Raw genomic sequence first — 23,043 nt, forward strand, 5'->3', positions numbered from 1 at the left:
CATCTTTCTCTGGGATGAAATGGTTCTGTTGTGAATCTCCTGTAAAGTATTACCACATATAACATGAACAAACTGTATTCTGCAGCACTCATTGTAGAATTTCTTTATAGAAGACAACTGATCACTTGTTTATACTTGCAATCTCACTCTCTGGTTTACTGATTTTTTTTTTTGCATGTTTGTCACACTTTACATGTTTTTTTATTTTATTTTATTTTTTACTTTTGCCATGTTTGAGATCATCAAAAACAATTAAATATTAAAGCTGCAAGCAGCGATGAAAGGGACCTCACACCTGGGCTCACCGCAGCTCGGTGGCCTTAGGATGACAGAGAACAGTGAACAATATATATATATATATATATATATATATATATATATATATATATATATATATATATATATATATATATATATATATATATATATATATATATATATATATATATATATAAACTGAGAAAAATCACTAATTTATACCAATCTTCCTTCTGTCAGCAGGTAACGCTATGACTCTGACTCAATATTGGCATGTAGATGTCTTCAGGAGAGGAATTTTATCAAATGTGTGAAGTTTCAGGAAGATCAGACATCGTGTGATTGAGTAAGAAGTACGTCCTGTTCCATGGCAAAACACTGAGGTTTTGGACACGCCCTTCTGCAAAAACTCTATATCTTCACAATATATGATAGTCAGAGCTTTTTGATTACACCACCTACATTTAATGCTGATACGATAAAATTTGTGGGAGGAGTTTGCTACAGTGTAAAACATATCTAATACATATGTAAAACCTGTTGCCAGTAGGTGGCGCTATAACTGTAACTGGATATTGGCATGTAAACGTGTTCAGGTCAGGACTTTTATCAAACATGTGAGTTGAGGTAAATTGGACAATGAGTTATAACAATTTCCTGTTTTGTGGCGAATAGTCAAAGTCTGAGAGGCCGCCACGGACACGCCCTTTGACGAAAACCTTAAATCTTTGCAATTTAACATCGCCACAGCCTTTAGATGATAAAAGCCGATTTTGGTGTTGATCAGATCAAATCCCTAGGAGGAGTTCTTTAAAATAAACGCCTGGAAATGGCAAAAACAGCATTTTTTTCATCGCAGGAAGTTAATATCTGAACTATTGTTGGGTTGGAGATTTTGTCTTTTGTAAGCATTAGCATGCTTGACGTGTGTGCCGATTGTTGTACCCGTGTGTGAATCATAACTTGCGGGGCACTTTGTAGAATTTTTAGAGGTGACGCTGTAGAGTCATTTTGCTACGTCCACTTCCGAAACCTTTATCAAACGTAAATTTTCACCACTAGCACAATACATCATGCAGTTTAAAAATGACGATTTTTTTATTATTAATGTGAAACAAAATCCAAAACTACTGTTTTTACTGCCGTTTTTCTCAGATACATGCCAACATTTAAAGTGGATCAAATAAAAAAGGAGCAGGATTAGTTTTAGGACTATACTGTGTGTGTATACAGTAAATGCAGTGTTGGGCAAGCCACTTGAAAAATGTAGTGAGCTAAGCTATTAGCTACTCTACTTAAAATGTAGCTTAACTACACTAAAAGCTATCCTCTGGGAAATGTAGCAAGCTAAGCTAAAAGCTACTTGCCAAAAGTAGCTTAGCTACATCCAAGCTATTTTTGCAATTTTCATTTTTAAATCAAAGTGACTTAAATCTAAGCCAATCACAAAACGGTCAATGAAACATATGATGCATAACTGTTCAGTTCAGTTATTTACTGTAAATAGTATGCTGTACTAAACAGAAACAAATTATAGTATAACAGCAAAAGCTAAAAATCCAATAAAACCAGCTGTTACACGTTTAAAATACTATAGTCATTTATATTAAAAGGGGAAATTTTAATGAATAAGCATTACATTGCATATATATTTACACCTCTTCATTAAGGAATTACACTACATAATGTAGTATCATTAAAAACATTATCATGAACTAATAGTAATTACCATAGTATACTTTAGCCTTTACTACATCTTAACATGTACTTCTCGAGGTAAAGTCACCAGGATTCCTGCTTCAGAAATAACTCCATCAAGCAAATTTCTCATGTTAGCCTAATTGGTTGGCGACATCCCAGAGCAGAGCGAAATGTGGCAGTATCGCACAAAAAAGTTTGTTGTTGACCACCGTAAAACAGGTAGAAGAAGAAATCGTCATTCTCGCCATCATATGGATTTACTTTCACCGGTTAGACACTGGCCTCACAGCTCCGAGAATGTCGGTGGCGTCATTTATTAATCCGCAATTGGTAAATGTAGATTGTGTGGACGCTACTGCGCTACTTGACTAAAGCCTGGTTTATACTTCTGCGTCAAGTGACCGGCGTAACCCACGGCGCATGCAACGCACGTAGCTGTGCATTTATACTTCTGCGCGTTGTCTCTGTTGGTCTGCATTAACACTTCCGAAACGCTAGTTGGCAGTGAGGTGTAAATGTTCCTCTGTGTCGAGTTTCTTCGCTGATGTTTTGTTTTCCTGAACACTTCCGGGATGTACAAGTGGCTCAAACTCGCTCATTTTGTGGCAGGAACCGGCGGACGTGCAACAACTTTAACTATGAGGTAAACACAAAACAAAACTTTCCATCAGGAGCTCCTTCGCGGGACTCCACACTTAAAAACAATCGCTCCATCGGGGTCGCGCCATTCACGTGGCTCTCGGTCCCGCCCAGACTCGTCAGCGCTACCAAGCCGACCAATCACAGAGCTTACGCTACGCGTCGTTGCGACGTGTAGTTACATTTTTTGAGAGGTGCACGTCAGCGACGCCGACGGTCACGGCGAAGGGCTATGCATCAGCGCCGTAGCATACGCCGGCGTTTGACGCAGAAGTATAAATCAGCCTTAAAGAAATAGCTTTGCTACTGAAAAGCTATTTGATTTATAAAGCAGTGATGCTACCACCACACTACTGAGAAATGTGGTTAAACTAGTAGCATCAGTACTTGGGGCGACGCTACTGCCCAACACTGAGTAGATGTTTATATATTGTGGTTTTGGAAAACAGATTGCATGTCGGGATGGATGCATGTTTTCAATGTTATCAGGCTAATGTTAGAATTTCCTAAATCTGCAACTGCAACTTGAAACTATTGTCAGAATGTACAGGGCAAGAAAGTCAACTATAGCCTTACCTGGCACACGGGATAGTTGTTGGCACAAGTTCACACCAAGCGTTGAAGCACGCTGTAGTAAATAGCCCCAAGAATGCATCTGGACCTCATAGCCAACAAGAATGTCTGGGTCATACCTGGAAAGGTGATTGTTATGACAAGTTAGGAGTACTCACCTTCACAAACTAGCATGCTTTCTGGACAGCCATATTGACTGTTTCAGGTGTAAAATCACATACAATGATAAAAGTTATAATAGTAAAAAAAAAAGAACTATCTAACAAATGATAAGTGTGCAGTATGGTCGACGCGGTGATGCAGTAGGTAGTGCTGTAGCCTTGCAGCAAGAAGGTTGCTGGTTCGAGCCTCAGCTGAGTCAGTTGGCATTTCTGTGTGGAGTTTGCATGTTCTCCCCGCGCTTGCGTTAGTTTCCTTCCGGTGCTCTGGTTTACCCCACAGTCCAATTCCGTAGTGTATGAGTGTGAATGAGTGTAAATGGATGTTTCTCAGAGATGGGTTGCAGCTGCGTAAAACATATGCTGGATAAGTTGTCGGTTCATTCCGTTGTGATGACCACAGATTAATGAAAGGACTAAGCCGATAAGAAAATGAATGAATAAATTAATGAACGAATGAGTGTGCAGTAAGAAAAGAAAGCCTTTTATGTATTGAGATACATTACCCTACTGAAAAAAACATCTTAAACCAGCCTAGGCTGGTTGGCTGGTTTTAGCTGGTCAACCAGGCTGGTTTTAGAGGGGTTTTGGCCATTTCCAGGCTAGTTTCCAGCCATTTCCAGCCTGGTTTTAGCTGGTCAGGCTGGGAGATATGGGTAATGGTCACATCTGAACAACCCAAACTTTTCAAAATAGCAGACCCTTTTGTATTAAGATCTTCAAACTAAATTAATAAGCATTACCCTGAAATGTGGCATACCCTATGAACTGCTTTGACATAAATATCAAAACAGAATAATTTTTAGTTGATGAAAATACTAGCGTTCTAATCATTTAGAATAGTAGAGATAATAGAACTTGTCTATTATTAACATGAAGGAATAACCGACAGAAACAAAGCAGCGTAATTAAAAAAGGAAAATAAAAAACCTACTTCCTAATTATGTTAGAGACCTCTTCAAACAGCTCCTTCTCATCACAGGTGTAGGTCACCGGCAGTCCTGTCACACCGCACCTAAAAAGAAAAGGTGTCGAACTTCTGGAAGCTGAAAAAATACAACAAGCTATAATGTTGAAACAGACACATTTAATATTATGTAAAACATCACGCAAGACTGTATAGTGATTAGAAGTTTGAATCTTTTTACCAAACTTTATGTCTCATTCAGCGAGACGAATGAAACCCCCTAATGCAGAGCTCAGACTGCATGATTTTAGCCCTGATTTTGACTCAATGACGAGTTTTGAGAAACCGCTGACTAATGCCTGAATCACAAGCAAATCTGTGCTCTTTCACATGCGTAACCAATTGTTTAAAACCCATCACTAAGGCCCCGTTTACACAAGTGCGTTTTAGTTTTAAAACGTCGTTTTAGATAAAAAACGATCTGCAGTTCAACTAGCGTTTCTGATCATATATCAGTCCACACTACGCCACCAAAAACGTATATCACGTGACCATTCTCGCACTCTGGGCATGCGCTTTCAAGTATAAACAGGAAGCATGCGTCTTGCTTGGCATTTGGTTAATGTTAGTCAACAAACGCCGGTTGAACAATGAACGCGATGCCAAAGAAAGCAAGAGAGGTATTTTTGTGGACAGACGACGAGGTCGAGTTGTTAATAAACGTAACAAATGAATAACTGCACAATGGCGCCTAAAACAGACAATAGTGCAAACAGCGCTCCCATTTCTGTGTCCATGTGTCCATGTTGTTGTTTACAATGAAGGCTGGTCTGCTGTCTTCCGGTAGCGTTAAAGCCATGTGTTATAGTCATGTGATAGGGGCTTGACGAATAAGGGAAGGATACGCAAAGACACAAAAGCCCCAATCAGGTAGCGAATCTCAGCAGCCCCGCCTCCGTTTTCAGATGTCTCCGTTTTCCCCCATCCACACTGAGACAAAGCGGCAGCATTTCAGAATGAAAACAGCCTCTCCAGCGTTTCCAAAACGCTCCATTTTTGGTGCTTGAAAACTCCGGGGTAGTGTGGACGGATGGCGTAACCAAAGCAAAACTTATGCGTTTTAAAACGAAAACGCATTAGTGTAAAGGGGCCTAAGGCTTAAGGCCCTGTTTACACTAGTGCGTTTTCGTTTTAAAACGGCGTTTTAGATCTAAAACGATCCGCGTCCACACTAGCGTTTCAGAACACATCTCCATCCACACTACGCCACCAAAAAGTATATCACGTGACCATTTGCGCACTCTGGCCATGCGCGTTCTAGTATAAACAGAAACCATGTGTCTCGCTAGGCATTTGGTTATTGTTAGTCAACAAACGCCGGTTGAACAATGAACGCGATGGCAAAGAAAGCAAGAGAGGTATTTTTGTGGACAGACAACGAAGGTCGAGTTGTTTGTAAACGTAACAAATGAATAACTGCACAATGGTGCCTAAAACAGACAATAGTGCAAACAACGCTCCCATTTCTGTGTCCATGTTGTTGTTAACAGAGAAGGCTGGTCTGCTGTCTTCCGGTAGCGTTAAAGCCATGTGTTATAGTCATGTGATAGGGGCTTGACGAATAAGGTAAGGATGCGCAATGACACAAAAGCCCCAATTAGGTAGCGAATCTCAGCAGCCCCGCCTCCGTTTTCCCCCATCCTCACTGAGACAGAGCAGCAGCGTTCAGAAAGAAAACAACCTCTCCAGCGTTTTCAAAACGTTCCATTTTCGGGGCTTGAAAACTCCGGGGTAGTGTGGACGAATGGCGTAACCATAGCAAAACCTATAGGTTTTAAAACGAAAACGCATCAATGTAAAGGGGCCTAAGGCCCCGTTTACACTAGTGCGTTTTTGTTTTAAAACGGCGTTTTAGATCTTAAACGATCCGTGTCCACACTAGCGTTTCTGAACATATCTCCGTCCACACTACGCCACCAAAAACGTATCTCACGTGACCATTCGCGCACTCTGGCCATGCACGTTCTAGTATAAACAGAAACCATGTGTCTCGCTCTGCATTTGGTTATTGTTAGTCAACAAACGCCGGTTGAACAATGAACGCGATGCCAAAGAAAGCAAGAGAGGTATTTTTGTGGACAGACGACGAGGTTGAGTTGTTAATAAACGTAACAAATGAATAACTGCACAATGGCGCCTAAAACAGACAATAGTGCAAACAACGCTCCCATTTCTGTGTCCATGTTGTTGTTTACAATGAAGGCTGGTCTGCTGTCTTCCGGTAGCGTTAAAGCCATGTGTTATAGTCATGTGATAGGGCTTGACGAATAATGGAAGGATACGCAAAGACACAAAAGCCCCAATCAGGTAGTGAATCTCAGCAGCCCCGCCTCCGTTTTCAGATGTCTCCGTTTTCCCCCATCCACACAGAGACAAAGCGGCAGCATTTCAGAATGAAAACAGCCTCTCCAGCATTTCCAAAACGCTCCGTTTTCGGTGCTTGAAAACTCCGGCGTAGTGTGGACGGATGGCGTAACCATAGCAAAACTTACACGCTTTAAAACAAAAACGCATTAGTTTAAAGGGGCCTAAGGCCTAAGGCCCCGTTTACACTAGTGCGTTTTCGTTTTAAAACGGCGTTTTAGATCTAAAACGATTCGCGTCCACACAAGCGTTTCAACTAGCGTTTCTGAACACATCTCCATCCACACTACGCCACCAAAAACGTATATCACGTGACCATTCTCGCACTCTGGGCATGCGCGTTCTAGTATAAACAGAAACCATGCGTCTCGCTCTGCATTTGGTTATTGTTAGTCAACAAACGCCAGTTGAACAATGAACGCGATGGCAAAGAAAGCAAGAGACGTATTTTTGTGGACAGACGACAAGGTCGAGTTGTTTGTAAACGTAACAAATGAATAACTGCACAATGGCGCCTAATACAGACAATAGTGCAAACAACGCTCCCATTTCTGTGTCCATGTTTTTGTTTACAGTGAAGGCTGGTCTGCTGTCTTCCGGTAGCGTTAAAGCCATGTGTTATAGTCATGTGATAGGGGCTTGACGAATAAGGTAAGGATACGCAATGACACAAAAGCCCCAATCAGGTAGCGAATCTCAGCAGCCCCGCCTCCGTTTTCCCCCATCCACACTGAGACAGAGCAGCAGCGTTCAGAAAGAAAACAACCTCTCCAGCGTTTTCAAAATGCTCCGTTTTCTGCGCTCGAAAACTCCAGCGTAGTGTGGACGGATGGCGTAACCGTAGCAAAACTTCTGCGTTTTAAAACGAAAACGCATTAATGTAAACGTGGCCTAAGACTAATGATAAAAGTCATAAAAAAAAAACTACTGATGACAGTTACAACGTCAGCATAAAGGAGAGTTAAATAGTTTCCATATCCATATCAAAAGGACACTCGAGTAAACAGAAAACAATACACTCACCTTGAGCTGAAGTACAACTCTCTTTATCAATAACAATAGCACCCTCTATCCGAGTAGTGCCAGAATCGTGGAGAAGCACATCAGAACTCAGACAGTAGAATAAGGCACAAATTGGGTCAAACTCAGGGTCAGGCTCAAGGTTGCGACGTGTTCTTGCATGGAGTTCCATACTCATCAGTGTGAGGTGCTGTACCTACAGCAACGTAATCAAAACTTAAAATGAGTGAAATGGAAACAGACTAGCTTTCCCAAATATCCTAGAAATATTTTAACACCAAGTTGAAGTCGAAATGCTTTTTATTTTCTTGAAGCTTTCATTGATTTTTTTTTCTGATCTGAAATCAGTGAAAATCAGTCCTACCTCATGCAATGCTTTGGCCTCCTGCAAGTTCTGCATACTGACTTTAAAGCCATATGAATTACAGAATGACGGTCCCTCAATCTGTGAGTTCTCTTTCTTTGGAACATTCATGTTGATGAGCTGATTCTGTGGATGGGTAATGAAGGAGCTATAAAGGCTCTTAAAAATAATGCTAAACAAGAAATAGTCACTTCAGCTTTGCGAGACTTATACGTGTTGGACTGACCTTCACTTGTGTGCTAAGCAAAACTCTCCGTAAAGCATTTTTGTTTTTGTTACTCCTCTGATGAAGCCGCTGAGATCTGCACTCAGTGTCTGCAGAAGAATAAATGCAAAAAATTTTACAACAACATCCAGCATTTTATTGCACAAGTGAACTATTACTTTGGTATCCTGCTTATATAAAGCAAATAGCTAAAAAAGCAAATGTTACACGATACAAGTTAATATACACTGCGGAGATCTGTGTGGAACTTAATTTCTAGTCCCACTCCTGCCAGGATTTATTCCACACCCGACCGCTCCCTCCGTATATTCAGCCTTTGTTCACCTGCTGCCCGCCCCGACCTTTCCTGTTATATTTTGACCTGGTTTTTAAAATCTTACGCTAAAATTGGGTACTACCAAGAGAGAGATAACTGTAGGATGTGCGGGGATTGTTCGGTTTTGTTTGCCCCTTTGTGATGAGACATGAGTGCCGCCTAAAAACGGACACAAGCGGTAAGGTTTGTGACTGGTGAGACTCTTTCAAAGTCAGATTTACAAACATATCCACTCAATATATTTGCCAAATACCGATTGTTTTTCATATATCATATCCCCATTATTTTCTATACACATAGCAGGTATATTGAACCAAAAAAAAAGAAAGTAAAATTGTATAGCGATAAATATTCCTCCCAAAAACACCCAGCTGGATGCTACAGAGTCCAGACAGCCAAAAAAAGGGGTGTCCAAACTCGGTCCTGGAGGGCCGGTGTCCAGGAGAGTTTATCCCCAACTTTCAGCACACCTGCCAGGATGTTTCTAGTATATCTAGTAAGAGCTTGATTAGCTGGTTCAGGTGTGTTTGATTAGGCTTGGAGCTAAAAGGTGCGTTCGACTTCATGCAGAGCTGCGCAGATCGATTGAAATCTGTCTTAAAGCAGTGCATGCTGGTTAGAAATCTTGTCCGGATTGATGCTGCGCCGACGCCACGTGACTGTCACATGTGGCATCAAAGTACCGCGACAGCGTTCCGAGATCAGACGGCAGACTCAGACCGTGCAGCTTCTGAAAAGCGACTGCAGCAGCTTTGATGACGACACCGATATTACACGATTGGCCGAGTTCACCACATGACAACAAACACGTGTATTTCGGGTTTATAATTGGACAAATTCCGATTCAAAAGTTTCAAAACAAACAATTCACTTTTCACACCCTCTCTATCCTGTACACATCTTGCTTATTAAAAGACTACAAATATTTGACTGCAGTAATCATCTTTTGTTAAATAATCTGGTTATAAATGTTAGCTTGTTTGCACAGGTTTATTTTTAACTTTTTATACAGACTATTTACTGCATTCATCTCCATGAACGATTTAAATGATATATTTTAGTGTATATTTTAGTGAATAACCTAAATATGAACTCAAATAAGTCTTACAGAATTGAAATAAAATAATCATCATCATTGATCCTGCCACCCTAAAGCTCTCTTAACAAATTAAGTTAAAGAACTATTTTATTAAATAATTATAAAATGGTTTTATTATTATAATATAAATATATATTTTATTTCCTGTCTAGAAGTTTAAAGGCTACCTGCTCTTTCTGGGAAACTCCTACATAGCTCACTTACTTTACCTTTTGTTCTTTTCAACACAATCTTTTTGGATTAAAATGCTTTTTTGAAAATGCATTCATTATCCAAAATAATCTCATTTATTAAGACCTCATCAAAACACCTTGTTTTGCTTTTTACATTGGACATTTTTATATCTATAAATGTACACATGTGTAAACCCTTTTTTTAGCATATTCAAACAAGAAGTATTAGCCTAAAGGTTGATGTTTAACTCCTAGAATTTATGCTTATTGCTTTGTATTTAATAGACCTGTTCGTTTTTATGTTTATATTAACCTCTCATTTCCTCTTATTTCTCTCATGCATTTGTTATATGTTATTCATAATTCTCCCTTATTGTTTAAAAAGGAACTACAGTTTGTAGAGACTGTATTCTGTTTTATTTGTAAATGTTTTGTTGTTATAAATAAAAATAACAAAAAATATGATGACGCCATGTGATCGGTCATTATGACTCCAGCAACTTTGAGTCCCGAAGTGTCCAGCTTTCCGTCTTCACGGCTCCGTTTTCAACTCCGCCCCCGCCTGCGCTCGGCTAATCTCGTTGATCACCGGCTGCAGCTGAGCTTCATGTCGAACGCACCTAAAGTCTCCAGGACACAAGCCCACCAGGACCGAGCTTGGACATCCCTGGCCTATAACAAGTGACACACAGCACCATGGCGGATGAGGGCGTGCTCGCTTCCTCTCTCTATCTTTCAGGAACGCTATTACACCAGAGTTACCGACCGCTACCACGTTTTATTCAGAAATTTATTCCCGAGCTGCAAAAAACCTGGTCGGGTCCTGCGGCTCCCGGGAATGCAGGCCTCTACCCTGCTGTATGGATATCCGTTAAGTTAATCTACAAAATTATGATAATGTTGTACTGACACTATGCAGCTGTGGTGATTCCAGCATGATTTACAGCGATTTTACAGTTTTCTCTACATTATTACAAACATGCACCATTTTAAAAACGTTTTAAACTTGTAAAACTCTTTCTTGAGGTGCAGCTGATCACAGAGTTGAACAGATTTTTTTAATCTCAGTTTCTTTGCAAGTCCTACCTTATGGATATGATTATATGCGTCACTAAAGAGACATGTTAATATGCAGCTGTCAATCAATTCAGTGGATGGGGAAAACCACACTCCTACATCACGTTACACCGTGCCTCAAAAATGCAGGGATTTAAAGGTCAGAATTTTTATTTAGGAGACTTCTTGTCCTATGGGACAGTGGTCCAAACAGCTTCCAAAAGATGATTTCGAATCATAGGTGCCCTTTAACAACTCTATGAGGCTACAAACATAAAACCATGTGGAAACCAGTTATTCATAAAGCTAAACAAACTGTAGTTGAAAAGATTTGAGAAAGGTTACATAAAGCTATACCTTCATGTCGCACTGGACTGCAGCTAGAGGCTTCATCGTCAGTGCTGTTTCTCCTTTGAACAGGTGTACTATGGAGTAGGTGCGAGCATCTGACATCTGAAACTAGGCCTTTAATTCCAAAAAATGACGGACTCAAGTGATCTTTTGACTCCGCATTTTCAAGTAACGTCTCATTCAAATTTTGATCCATGGAGAGGGGTTGCAACCCCCCAGTCAGATTCTCCTTATCCTCATCTTGCTCAACCTCGTCTGGGCTATCTTGCCATGTAGAAATCTCAGGTGAGTTTGGAGGAGAAGTAATCCGGCAATCTTTTGTTTTGTCAATGTCCTGGACACATTTCACACTGCTAGGGCTACTGTCAGATGAAGCTGCTTTAACTGGTGAAAAATGGATGGGTGAACAGAAGTCATTCCGACTGTTATGTTGCGATTCTGAATTTTTTTCAGGCCTTTTATCATGATTCTCTGAGAAAAGCGAATTCGAGGTCTTCTGAGTTGTGCTCCTGTCACATGTACTCTGCTTCAGCTCTGAAATCTCATGGCCACCCATTTGTATCCTACCTCTCTGAAGGCACTCATACTGTTTTTTGGCCTGCGCCCAAAGCTGCACCTGCTCTCGGCTAGGGGCACACTTGCAGGGAAGGATGATAACTTTTGGGTCACTGACAGAAGATGGGCTTTGGTTCTTGATCAGTTTGGAGGATTTACATCCTTGAGTTGGAGCAGAGGCCTGATTTGTCATTGCAGAAAATGCGACTTTCCAAAACTGCAAACCATTTTGAGATAAGTCCCCATGGAATTCAACTAGTCTGCTTGCCTGCCTGGTTTCCAAAATCAACTTTCGTCCACCAACCTCCCTGAAAAAACAGTGACTGTTTACTTATTATTTTATTTGATAATTTCATAGTCCAACTTGAAAATACACAGATAAACAGACACTTGAATCCAAAACCACGCAAATGCAACTTTTAAACAAGAAAAAATTACAACACAGACTTGTGTACCTTACCTTGGCTTCAATGGCACATCTGACGGGTCACTGTAGAATGGTTCCTGTTTTGTAGCTTCTGAAAAGTCCAGATCCATCAAATTAGCTAAGATTTCTTCTCGAGCAGGTGGAGACATCAAAGGTTTGAGAATGCGAGTTCCACCAGTCCTTGAAGTCTTCAGCTGAGACAGAGAGTTGATTGACCGTGGTGAACTGCTCGGTGTTAGTGAACTGCCATCTAGGAGATCACTATTTGGGGAAACACCGTAAGCAAAAGAAGCTGACATAATGGGGGATTTGGGCTCTGGGTCAAGCAGCACATCTCTCTTCTCACAGTGAAAGTCCCGAAAGTGGCTGAGGCCATGAATTTTACCTAAAGAACCAGCCCAATTAGTGCTAAAGATCTTTTCTGAATCCAGCAGAGACAGGGATACCTTATTGGGAAAAACTCTGCCATTTTCACAAGACACCTTATCAAACAATTCTGGACTAAGAGCACCAGATTTATTCCGATCGTTTCCATGATTGAAGTCATCATCAACATCAAACATCTTTTGTGTCCTGTTCCCCAACCCAACCAGCGCATTCGCTGCCTCTTGACTGACATCACTGAGGAACTTCTGAGGCAAGATCTTGTCAGTTAACACAAACTGGTTACCAGAATAAAGACTGGAGAACTCTGTTTGGCCGATGACATTGATATCAAATCTGTAATTATCTGGAAGTTCTGGGGACAAGCTATCCTCAACAGAGCAACAGCTGTCAAAGCCAGGATCAGAAAAAAACACAGGACTACCATCTGAGGAAAGACGATCATTTCTCTGGTCATCTTGTTTATTTTTCTTACATCTGGTTTGCACTTTTGTTCTTGCACCCCTTGGTTTTCTTGATGGTGATGACAGAGTTCTCTTAGATTTTGCCCTTTTGGCAACATCAGTATTTTGACTGCTGGAAGAAACCGCCTCAGTCAAACCATCACTTTTATGTGCTTTCTGTTCTTCCTTGAGCTGCCTCTTCTGAAGGAGTTCCTTCAAAACACACATTTCCCTATTCTTAAAATCGGAGGACAATGTGAGATCTGTGTTTGATTCATATATAGCTGTACTCTTAGTAGAAGAAGTAGGAGAAGATATAGAATCAACAGGCTTCAATAAAGCTGTCCCAGTATCTTTCTTTCTCGCTTGCGGCCTTCTCGATGTTATGGGTAACTGTGATTGCTGTACAGTACCAGATCTGTCTTCATGGCCAGAGACCACTGATATGACATCATGGTTTTTTGTTTTAGTCCCATCCTGACTTGTATTTTTAGATTTTGAATTAGAACTTCCATATGTAATGACAGAACATGGATGTCCTACAGTCTTTGTGGGTTGGGAAAGAATACTAAAAGACTTTTCAATAGTGGAATTGGGAGCAATTCGTAAGTCTTTCTGAGAGTTATTTGAAGCAATAGAATCAAAGAAACTATGAACCTCAGTTTTAGAGTCTGAACAACCGAGAGCAAGGTCCTCCGGGTTGCTTTTTAGAAAACTGGGACATTGGAAAGGAGTTAGATAATCAGATAATTGAGTAACAGGTAAATTGTCAGATGAATTCAGGCCCTGTGAATTATTGCTTCCCTTGCCATGATCCTGCTTTCTTTGAAGTAATTGCTTCTCATTGCGCATCCATCCTTTCTGAGAAGTAGATGTGACATCTACAAACATTGGCCTTTCAATTCCATCACAATATTTCTTATGCTTCCTTGAAGCTGCTGGAATACTTTTCCATTTAGAATCCTCAGTTTTCAGAGAACCCTTGTTTGTTGCTGTTGTTAAGCTATTCGATTTTCTTTTTTGGCTGGTCCCAGAAGTCTTCTTAGGTCTCTGCATTCTGCTTCTATTCAAAAGACCACTTTGGGATGGTTTTGGAGTCAGGGCTTCACAGGAAGAACCTAGACATGGATCATTATGAGGATTTATAAAATGATCATTTGAATTTGATCCATGCAAGTGCTCTGTAGGAGACCAACATCTAGGTGGGGTTGAGTCAGTAGGACTGGGGGCTCTTTCTGACAAGTAACCCAACTTCATCATGACATCGCAATACTCTGTACAAGTGTCATCTGTAAAATCATTATAAGAAGGCCATGGAGGGGCTAATGTTTGCACAGGCAACATTGCTTTAGCACGCCTTTCCCCTCTAGTCTGGCCAACTCGTGGACACTTGGATTTTGGGAAGGTGGTCATCCTTTTTACCACTGGGTTGATCTTCGCTTTCCGTTTGGGACATTTCTTTACTTTTGGCTCAAGCGACGGGTACTTCTCTGCTGTAGACTCTGGAATTTTGGGCCAGAATTTTTTGAGAGGAGCAAGCTGTTCATATCCAGCAAGCTTTTCCGGTGTTAAAACTGTGTGAGTTTCATCAGCACTGACTTTAGAAATCTTTACCAACATGTTCTTCTGACCTTTAAATCTGTTAATGATTATGTATTTGATGATAACCGGTGGCTCTTTTTTAGTCACTTTCCTCTTTTTTTGACTGAAGACATGATCACTTCCTTTAGGGTCATCATGATGCACTGAGGCTTGTTTGGAGGAACCAGATCTTGGATGATCTCCTTTTTCATAAATCCTTTTTCTTTTGGTCCGCAAGGTATATTTGCTGCCTGGCAAACTTGCCACCTTGGTACAAGAGATGTTTGTTGGAATATCTGCAAAATCGCCCTTTCCCGAACTCTCAATTAACGATCCTGAAGTTTCCATGTCAACCTCCTTGCTCACTTCGTTCTGATTGTGAGAGCCTGGAGTGATGGAAAGAAGGGCTGGAGGTTCTTCTTTCGTAGGAGAATGTGTCTTTACAGGAAGTTCCCGTTTTTGATCTAATGTAGGTTTTTTCTTGGTCAACTTTAACCTTGACTTTCGCTGCTCAGGTTGGTCTAAGGTACAGGAAACCTCTCCAATTTTGCTCCCGGCCTGTTTTTTGATTGGTCTTGCCAGGCAATTAGACAGAATAACGCTAGGGAAAAATTTGTAGTGTGCCTCCTGCTGCGCCACAATGGTCCTATCAGCTTTATTCTCTTGGTAGTCTTCATATCGTATTTTCAATTCACCAACATCATCCTCTTTCGTTCCTTGTCCCATCTCACTTTCTTCAGGTCCTAAAGCAGGGCTATCTTCTAATGTCTGTGTCTGGTCAAAAACTTTTACAGGACTTCTGCAGTCACTTGGATTGAGTACTATTTTAGTCTTGGTGGCGCTGTCTGTCAGCCCAGAATAACATGCAGAGGAGCTTCTCTGATCCTCCAGGATGAGTAAAGTGTTTTTCTCGACATGCTTAATGCTGGAATATTTTTTTATGCTTTGGGCAAGCTTAGAATTTCCAAACATTAAATCCTCAAGATCTGGATGATCAGAATCAACTTTATATGTAATTCTTGAATTAGAAGAGATGGGGTGTTTAACTGGTGTCACCTCTTTAAGACTTGAAATATTTGAAGATTCAATCGACTCTCCGCATTTTGAATGCTTATCTGCCAAATCTTCTCGATCGGGTCTTTGCTCAGAACATTTGTACTCATTCACAATATTAACAGAGGATGATGCCTCGATACGAACGGCTTCATTTGCGAAAACTTTTCTGCTGGCGAGGATCTTGTCTGTTCCTGTTATATATGAACGTCTCTGGGATCCTTTTTCTTTTAACGATGAATCTACAGGAAACAAGACAACACAAATGTACACACAACTGAACGAAAATCCACCATGCTTTCACTGATGTTTTATAAAATACATTATTAAAACACCTAAAATAAACTGTACTTACCACTACTCTCATCTGCTGCTCCATCCAGCTGGGGAATGGACAGATCAGTTTGAAAACTGTTAATTCCCTTCCAATTTCCTTCTTCATCAGATGAAGCTTGTTGCTCTTCACTGGAGCTTTCGTTTGCTTTCATAAATAATCTGTGCAAATAGTCAACATATGATTAAACCACAGGCCATCCATTAAAATAATTAATAGATTACAACTCAAACAGCAACACATTAGTAGTAGCATCACTACACAAGCACAGGCGATTAAAAAAAAACCTAAAGGGAAGTTTGGTCACCTTTGTCTGGCAGAGGGCTCTGGAATGTCACTGTCCCATCTTTGTGACATTATTTTACTAAGCTCGGATTCTTTTTTCTCCAGTTCAGGTCCAGCTTCCTCATCATCACTGTTATAGACGCAACTAGCAATCCCGGTTAGCTGTTGGGTCACTGCTTTGGAGCTCTTATCTCCAAATCCATCATTAGCCAATGCTTCAAGAAGATCAACCATGGCCTGTTCTTGACTGCCGTCTGTTAGAACAGAGTCGACACTATTAGGATGAACTTGAATGTATTAAATAGCATATATCAGAACACATACAAAAAATATTATGAATAAGCAAAGGTTATAATTGACAAAATCATAAATGCAAAAAAGAAAACATTTTGTTATTTTCCAGTATAATATCAAATACATTACAAATAAACTCTTTTTTTTTACATCTACAAAATGTAATTCTGGGCATATAACTAAAGAGTAAACAATAGGAAAAAACTAAAATTATGAAAACGTACGTAAACACATTGCATCTCACAATTTTAGTTCAAGAAAAACAAATCTTTTAACTAAGACTTCACCTTTTTACTCAAAAATGTATTAAAACCTTGATTAATATCCTACAGTGTAAACGCTTTTAGCTTCTTTTTTTTCGGAAATCAATGTTATATTTCTTGTAACAATGCACATACCAAATATTGCTGATTGGCTGGATGTCTGAGAGAGCTGGAGGAAAGACTGACTATTTTCCAACATGCTCAAAATGGCCTCTTCATCAACAACTGCTACTTCGTCATCTTTTCTACTGTCTCTTTTTGTATCTGTATGATGAGAAGAAATACAAGGTCATTATTTTCAATACAGTCAGAGACCAATTGTAAGTTTCACTGTACAGTCTCAAACAGACTCCATACAAATACTGTATTATTCCATGGTCTGTTAAAGTTCTTGACTCTGATAGGTTGGCGAGTGTGCAATGGATTTGTTAAACTGTACTGGTAGTTCCAGTCAGATTTTTTATCATAGTTCAAAATAAATGTGCTTCCCTCAAACATCAGTAGTAACTACAGGAACTGCTATGAATGGGAGTTGCCAGAGCCGTCCTTTCACTGTTGTGTGAGAGCACGAGTTCAACAGCTGCTAAACAGTGCTAGTTTTCTCTCTGCTGCTGAGCTTCTTCACAACAGCAGACTCGTGAGCGAAAGATTTAACGTTTGTCCTTGATATCTTAGATTTTGAATAGACTTGGTCAGCATAGCTGGGAACATCCACAAAACATCACAACCGTTTGTGCTGTAGAGGAAAAACATTTAAATGAATATATATATACAGCTGAAGTCAAAATTATTAGCCCCCCTTTTTATTTTTTTTCCCCCAATTTGGAAGGTGATAATGGTGCAGTGGGTAGCATGATCGTTTCACAGCAAAAAGGTCGCTCAGTTGGCATTTCTGTGTGGAGTTTGCATATTCTCCCCATGTTTACATGGGTTTCCTCTGGGTGTTGCAGTTTCCCCCCACAGTCCAAAGACATGCGCTATAGGGGAATTAGGTAAGCTAAATTGGCCGTACTGTCTCTGTGTGTATGGGCAGAGAAACAGCACTGCACTGTTTGAGTTTATGATTTCTTCTTCCTTCAATGATTGTGATTGTTAACAGCAGGTGTTCACAAGCGTCTCATTTGTGTTCCTTGATTGTCAAGTATACTATATTAGTGAACTAGTGTACATAATAGTGAATGAGGGCACAAAGTGTGATTTCAAACACAAATGTGGACTCTGAGCTCTGGTAATTCATAGCTTGAAAAAAAAAGTGTACTTTACTGTAGAATGTCACAGTTACAGTGTGGTAAAATCCATCATTGTGCTCGGGTTAGGGATTTGGGGAAAACATCTAATTGCGATTGTTTGACAGATATTACAATTTCGATTTGATTTGCAATTAAATTTTGTAGTCAAGCTTCAGCTCAATATTCTGTATCGTAGCTTCTTACTGCTACAATGCAGTGAGTGTTGGTTAAAAAAAAGAACTGAAAAGATATTAACGTACCTAAACATTTATTCAAATTTGTTTTTAAATATTCAGAAAAATAAAAAAAAAATTCCCAGAGTAAGCAGTAAACACAAATAAAATGGTAACACTTTATAATAAGGTTCATTAGTTAATGCATTTACTAACATGAACAACACTTACACAGCATTTATTAATCATAATTGAACATTTACTAATGCATTATTAACATTCAAGTCCATGCTTGTTAACATTAGTTAATGCACCATGAGTTAACATGAACTAACAATGAACTACTGTATTTACATTAACTAACGTTAACTAACATGAACAAATACTGTAGTAAATGTATTGTTCATTGTTTGTTCATGTTAGTAAGTGCATTACTTAACATTAACTAATGAACCTTATTGTAAAGTGTGACCAATAAAATGACCTTACCTTTCTGTAAACAAGTTGAACTCAAATTAGGGAGATAGTGTAGCTTATTATACAAACAAAAAAATGAATAATTATAAAAATACAGAACACTCAGCAAGGTATTTTTTATTTTTTTCGTGGGTGTTCTGTATAGTTCGGTTGCACAAATCTGATTGGGCAGAACAAAAGTGTGCACACTCAATTGCCTAAGACAGTCACACAGACGCCATGCATGCATTTGCTCTGGGCAGGGGAAATTAAATAATACATATTTCATATCGCAGCCTCTTGCGGTTAGCTAATCGTAACATTTCAAGTCGCATTTGCGATTCGATTTTCATAAATCGCACATCCCTAGCTTGTGCATATGTGAAATGATAAATGGTGTGTGCACCTCACCTTTGACTGCATCTTGATGAAGATCTACTTGGCTAGCATGTATGGAAGGCAAGCCATCTGGGCTTAGTACAGTAGAATAGAGTGAAAGATCTGGAAAAGAATCCATTTCAGACCCTGCCTGAGTCCTACAAAACAAAACAAGAGAGAGAGAGAGAGAGAGAGAGAGAGATTTAAATTATTGCATGTCAGCTTCTCTGGTTATTTCATGGCAAAACCAATTCAAATTTACAAAATTTTATAAATATCACTTTTATTTAACCAGTTAAACTCTGCGGACCCGGTACCTGGTGACGTCATCGACTTTTGCTTTAAGATTTAAAGGGCTAGCATTGCACCAGACCCCCTTACGTGGTTTCGATTGAAAGTGTAGAATCTATATTTTTTGCACATATGCATCACTTTGGTTTTTATTCTACTGTATGAAAGTAATTTACACTTAAATACACAGTATTTTGGATACCCGAGCTGGGTATTTTACATTGGTTCAGTTTCATATTTTTCACATGTACAAGTTATAGCTCAAATGAAAGCTCTTGCCGGTGCTCATACGGTTCTAGTATTTGTTTTACTGAGTTATATTCACATATCAAACAGCTGCTGAATAAATTGCGCTGTTTCTATGGCGCAGAAGTGAAAACAATGCATTTATGATCAATAAGCAGCCCCAGATAGCACAGACAGCTGTCATCTCTTACCTTATGCTGTGCGCTTCAGGGCCATTCTCCTCTGTTTTTGAGGTGATGTGCATAAGTAATCCTTTTATATGTCTGACGTGGTTCAAACACAGTGAATTATGTTTGATCAAACAAAAGAATAGTGAAATATGAAGACAATGATGATCCCTGTGGCTTGTACAGCACCTCTCATCAGTTGGAATACAATAACTTTTGCATAGATTATGGTAGAGACATTTTTCTTTTTTCCTATGATTACAGACATGTGCAGGAACCACCAAAATTAATTACAGCACGCTAGACCACACAGAACCTAAAAGGTACACTTTCAAATTTGAGTTTATAAAAAAAAATTACAAAAAGCGCCACTTTTTTAGGTGTTTATCATAACACAGACAACATATACAGTTATTTTAAACACTTTTAATAGTGTTTTATGAAAATTCAAAGGGTTTTCTTTAAAATTATACCAAATTTTTGCATTTACACCTCTGCATGTGGATTTGGGAAGCTTTTAAATTTGGGTAGGCAAAATCCAGGCGGAAATCCCAAAATAACAGCAGAGTTTAACTGGTTAAGAAACAAAATGTAACAATAAAAATACAGCATAGCCAATAAATAATAGATAAGATAAAAATCTAAAACCGTTTAAGGTTCACTTTGGACAAAAATTCTAGCATTTATAAAGAATTCACATTTAAAAATATTTCTATTATTTAACATTAAAATATAGCATTTCAAAAGGAAATGTTTAGTAGTATGGTTTGTGTTGCAATATTGACATTTTGGGGGAACTTCTACTTTTAGTAAATGTCCATGAGTGAGTCTCATGTGTCTGATATGGCATCTTGTGTACAAAACAGGAAATTAAATAGTAGTCAAACAGAACAACCGTCTACAGACACCTTGATAATGGGTATTACACCTTGGCAAAGACTCACCATTGGCTAGTATTCTTTTTACTGTACTCACCTGCCAAATAAGTTAAATATTTTAAGGCTGAAACCAAAATCGAATAAAACAGCTAATTATTATGAAAATCTCTGGCATGTGCATAACAAACCGCATCAGAATGGCAGAGAGAAAACAGCCACAGTAACAGTGTGCTTCCAACTTCCTCTAATGCAAAGGTCAGGAAAGCATTTTATATTCAATCCCTAGACCTAGAGGACGGTTGTAACCTGCAAATTTTGCAAACCAAATGAAATTGGCATTAGTGAGTTTACTTCAGATTCTTATAGTGTTATGCTGTATTTGCAGGCTAAAGTGCCCATCACGGAGACCACTCTTCCTCAGAGGTCATACACATTTTTACTACTAAAATTCCAAGACTTTTTCATGATTTTTCCAAGACTTAAGTAATTTTCATGACCTAATGTTTAATGCAATCTATTTAGTTTCAATTTATATTTATATCAATGTAAAACTGATTTAGATAATGCTTCCACTATCTATATTTTGCACTAATAATGTGACTGGCCAAGGACAGAAAAGAAGTAAATAACCTATATTCAAGTATACAGATATCTGTTTTCCATGACTTTTCCAACACTTTGTGAGTTTTTCAAAACTTTTCCAGGCCTGGAAAATGGCATGTCAAAACTCCATGACTATTCCAGGTTTTTCATGACCATATGAATCCTACATCCTGTTTGCATTGTACCACAACATTTCCACCACTAGTCACAAACATGCATGTGTTCTTTAACCTTTTTTAAAAAAAACTAGATTTTATTAAAAAATCTAACAGTTTAGTCATTTTAGTAACATACTGATTTACTTTCAATTTAGAGAGATGTAGATGCACGTAAAAGCTCAAATTCTTTTAACACACCACACACACTGCCAGGTCATATTGCTCAACCTTTATAAAATGTATAAAACTTCACTCACATGTCAAATTCATTTTCCCTGAGAATGTCTTTAACTCTCTTCATGAAGATTTTTTCACTCTCCGCAACCTCTGCAAGGTCTCTATCTGAAACAGTAACCATGTTTTGTCATGAGTCAAAAAACAGTGCATTTACATTCAATTCATATTTCATTATTCATATTTCCATTCATATTTCATAGTCCACTTCAGGGGGAGATTTTTTTTCAAGAACTACAATGAATGGCTCATATTGGTCTACAGTGAACCACAAACGAGCCCATTTTCTAACACTCTAGGCATTTTAACACAGTTATTACACAAGCAGCTGAATAAGTACTTGTGTGTGTGTGTGTGTGTGTATATATATATATATATATATATATATATATATATATATATATATATATATATATATATATGGCTTCAACTATATATAAAAGCTTTTATATAGCTGAAAGGGGCTAATAATTTTGACCTTAAAATGGTTTTTAACCTCAAACAGTTTTTATTTTAGCTGAAATGAAACAAATATGACTTTCTCCAGAAGAAAAAATATTATCAGACATACTGTGAAAATGTGCTTGCTCTGTCAAACATCATTTGGGAAATAGAAAAAAAATTCTATTTTTTTTCTATTCCTATTTTTTCTAAATTTCTATTTTTTTTCTAGAAAAAAGTTTAATAATTCTGATTGCAACTGTAAATTATTTGAAAAATGATACATTTTTCGAACTAAGCATAAGAGCAAGTTAAAAATAAAATAAATAAATAAATAAGAAATACAATTTAACATATTAATACTTGAAAAAGAATTCTCGAACCAAGCATGAGAGAACGTTCTATTACACCCAAAAACAAAATTAAGGGTGCTTTCACACCTAGACTTTCGTTTCAGAACCTGTCTTGTTTGCCCAGTTAGCGCAGTTCGTTTGGCATATGTGAATACAGCAATCGCGCTCGGCTCGACTACAACAAATTCTGGAGCTGATCAGTGTCATCAGGGTCATTCCTACCAGTAAACGTGCGTTTCAAGTTAAATACAAATGTGAAAGCATGATGAACTATTAACGAGAGCTGTTTATCTGTTAGTAACATTAACCGAACTGCAGTCTAGCCAAGGGCTCTGTATGAAAAAGTCTTACCTCTGATTTATATTTGGTGATGATGTCTGAGAGTGTCAAAATTAAAGCGCAGCTGTCCACTTATGTCTCATTGCTCATCGTCATCAATTAAAATAAGGACGCATGACAGCTGAGCAGGACTCTGCAAAATAAACCTTAAAACTGACCAATGAAGGGGGAGTTAACTCGCATGTGATGTTTTAGCTCTTTTGGTCCGTTTAG

At 38.8% G+C, this 23,043-nt stretch overlaps 1 protein-coding gene across 3 annotated transcripts in view; it reads right to left on the bottom strand.

Moving 5' to 3' along the window:
• rev3l (REV3 like, DNA directed polymerase zeta catalytic subunit) overlaps positions 1-23,043 on the bottom strand; it is a 60,894-nt gene that overhangs the window by 25,070 nt on the left and 12,781 nt on the right. For all 3 annotated transcript variants that reach the window (XR_015518054.1, XM_087297918.1, XM_087297917.1), the window contains exons 9-21: positions 21,721-21,805; positions 19,154-19,278; positions 17,020-17,148; positions 16,350-16,581; positions 16,064-16,203; positions 12,281-15,950; positions 11,272-12,128; positions 8,271-8,359; positions 8,045-8,170; positions 7,684-7,876; positions 4,264-4,375; positions 3,175-3,290; positions 1-39 (exon numbers count right to left, since the gene is read on the bottom strand). The exon at positions 1-39 is cut by the window's left edge and continues 80 nt beyond it. Coding sequence is in view for 2 of the 3 variants with exons in the window: in XM_087297918.1 (XP_087154044.1) it covers positions 1-39; positions 3,175-3,290; positions 4,264-4,375; positions 7,684-7,876; positions 8,045-8,170; positions 8,271-8,359; positions 11,272-12,128; positions 12,281-15,950; positions 16,064-16,203; positions 16,350-16,581; positions 17,020-17,148; positions 19,154-19,278; positions 21,721-21,805 (5,913 nt within the window). In the remaining variant the exon portion in view is untranslated. The remainder of the gene's footprint in view (positions 40-3,174; positions 3,291-4,263; positions 4,376-7,683; positions 7,877-8,044; positions 8,171-8,270; positions 8,360-11,271; positions 12,129-12,280; positions 15,951-16,063; positions 16,204-16,349; positions 16,582-17,019; positions 17,149-19,153; positions 19,279-21,720; positions 21,806-23,043) is intronic.

This window comes from Danio rerio, chromosome 20 (assembly GCF_052040795.2).
Source record: "Danio rerio strain M-AB ecotype USA chromosome 20, GRCz13ab, whole genome shotgun sequence".
NCBI lineage: Eukaryota > Metazoa > Chordata > Actinopteri > Cypriniformes > Danionidae > Danio > Danio rerio.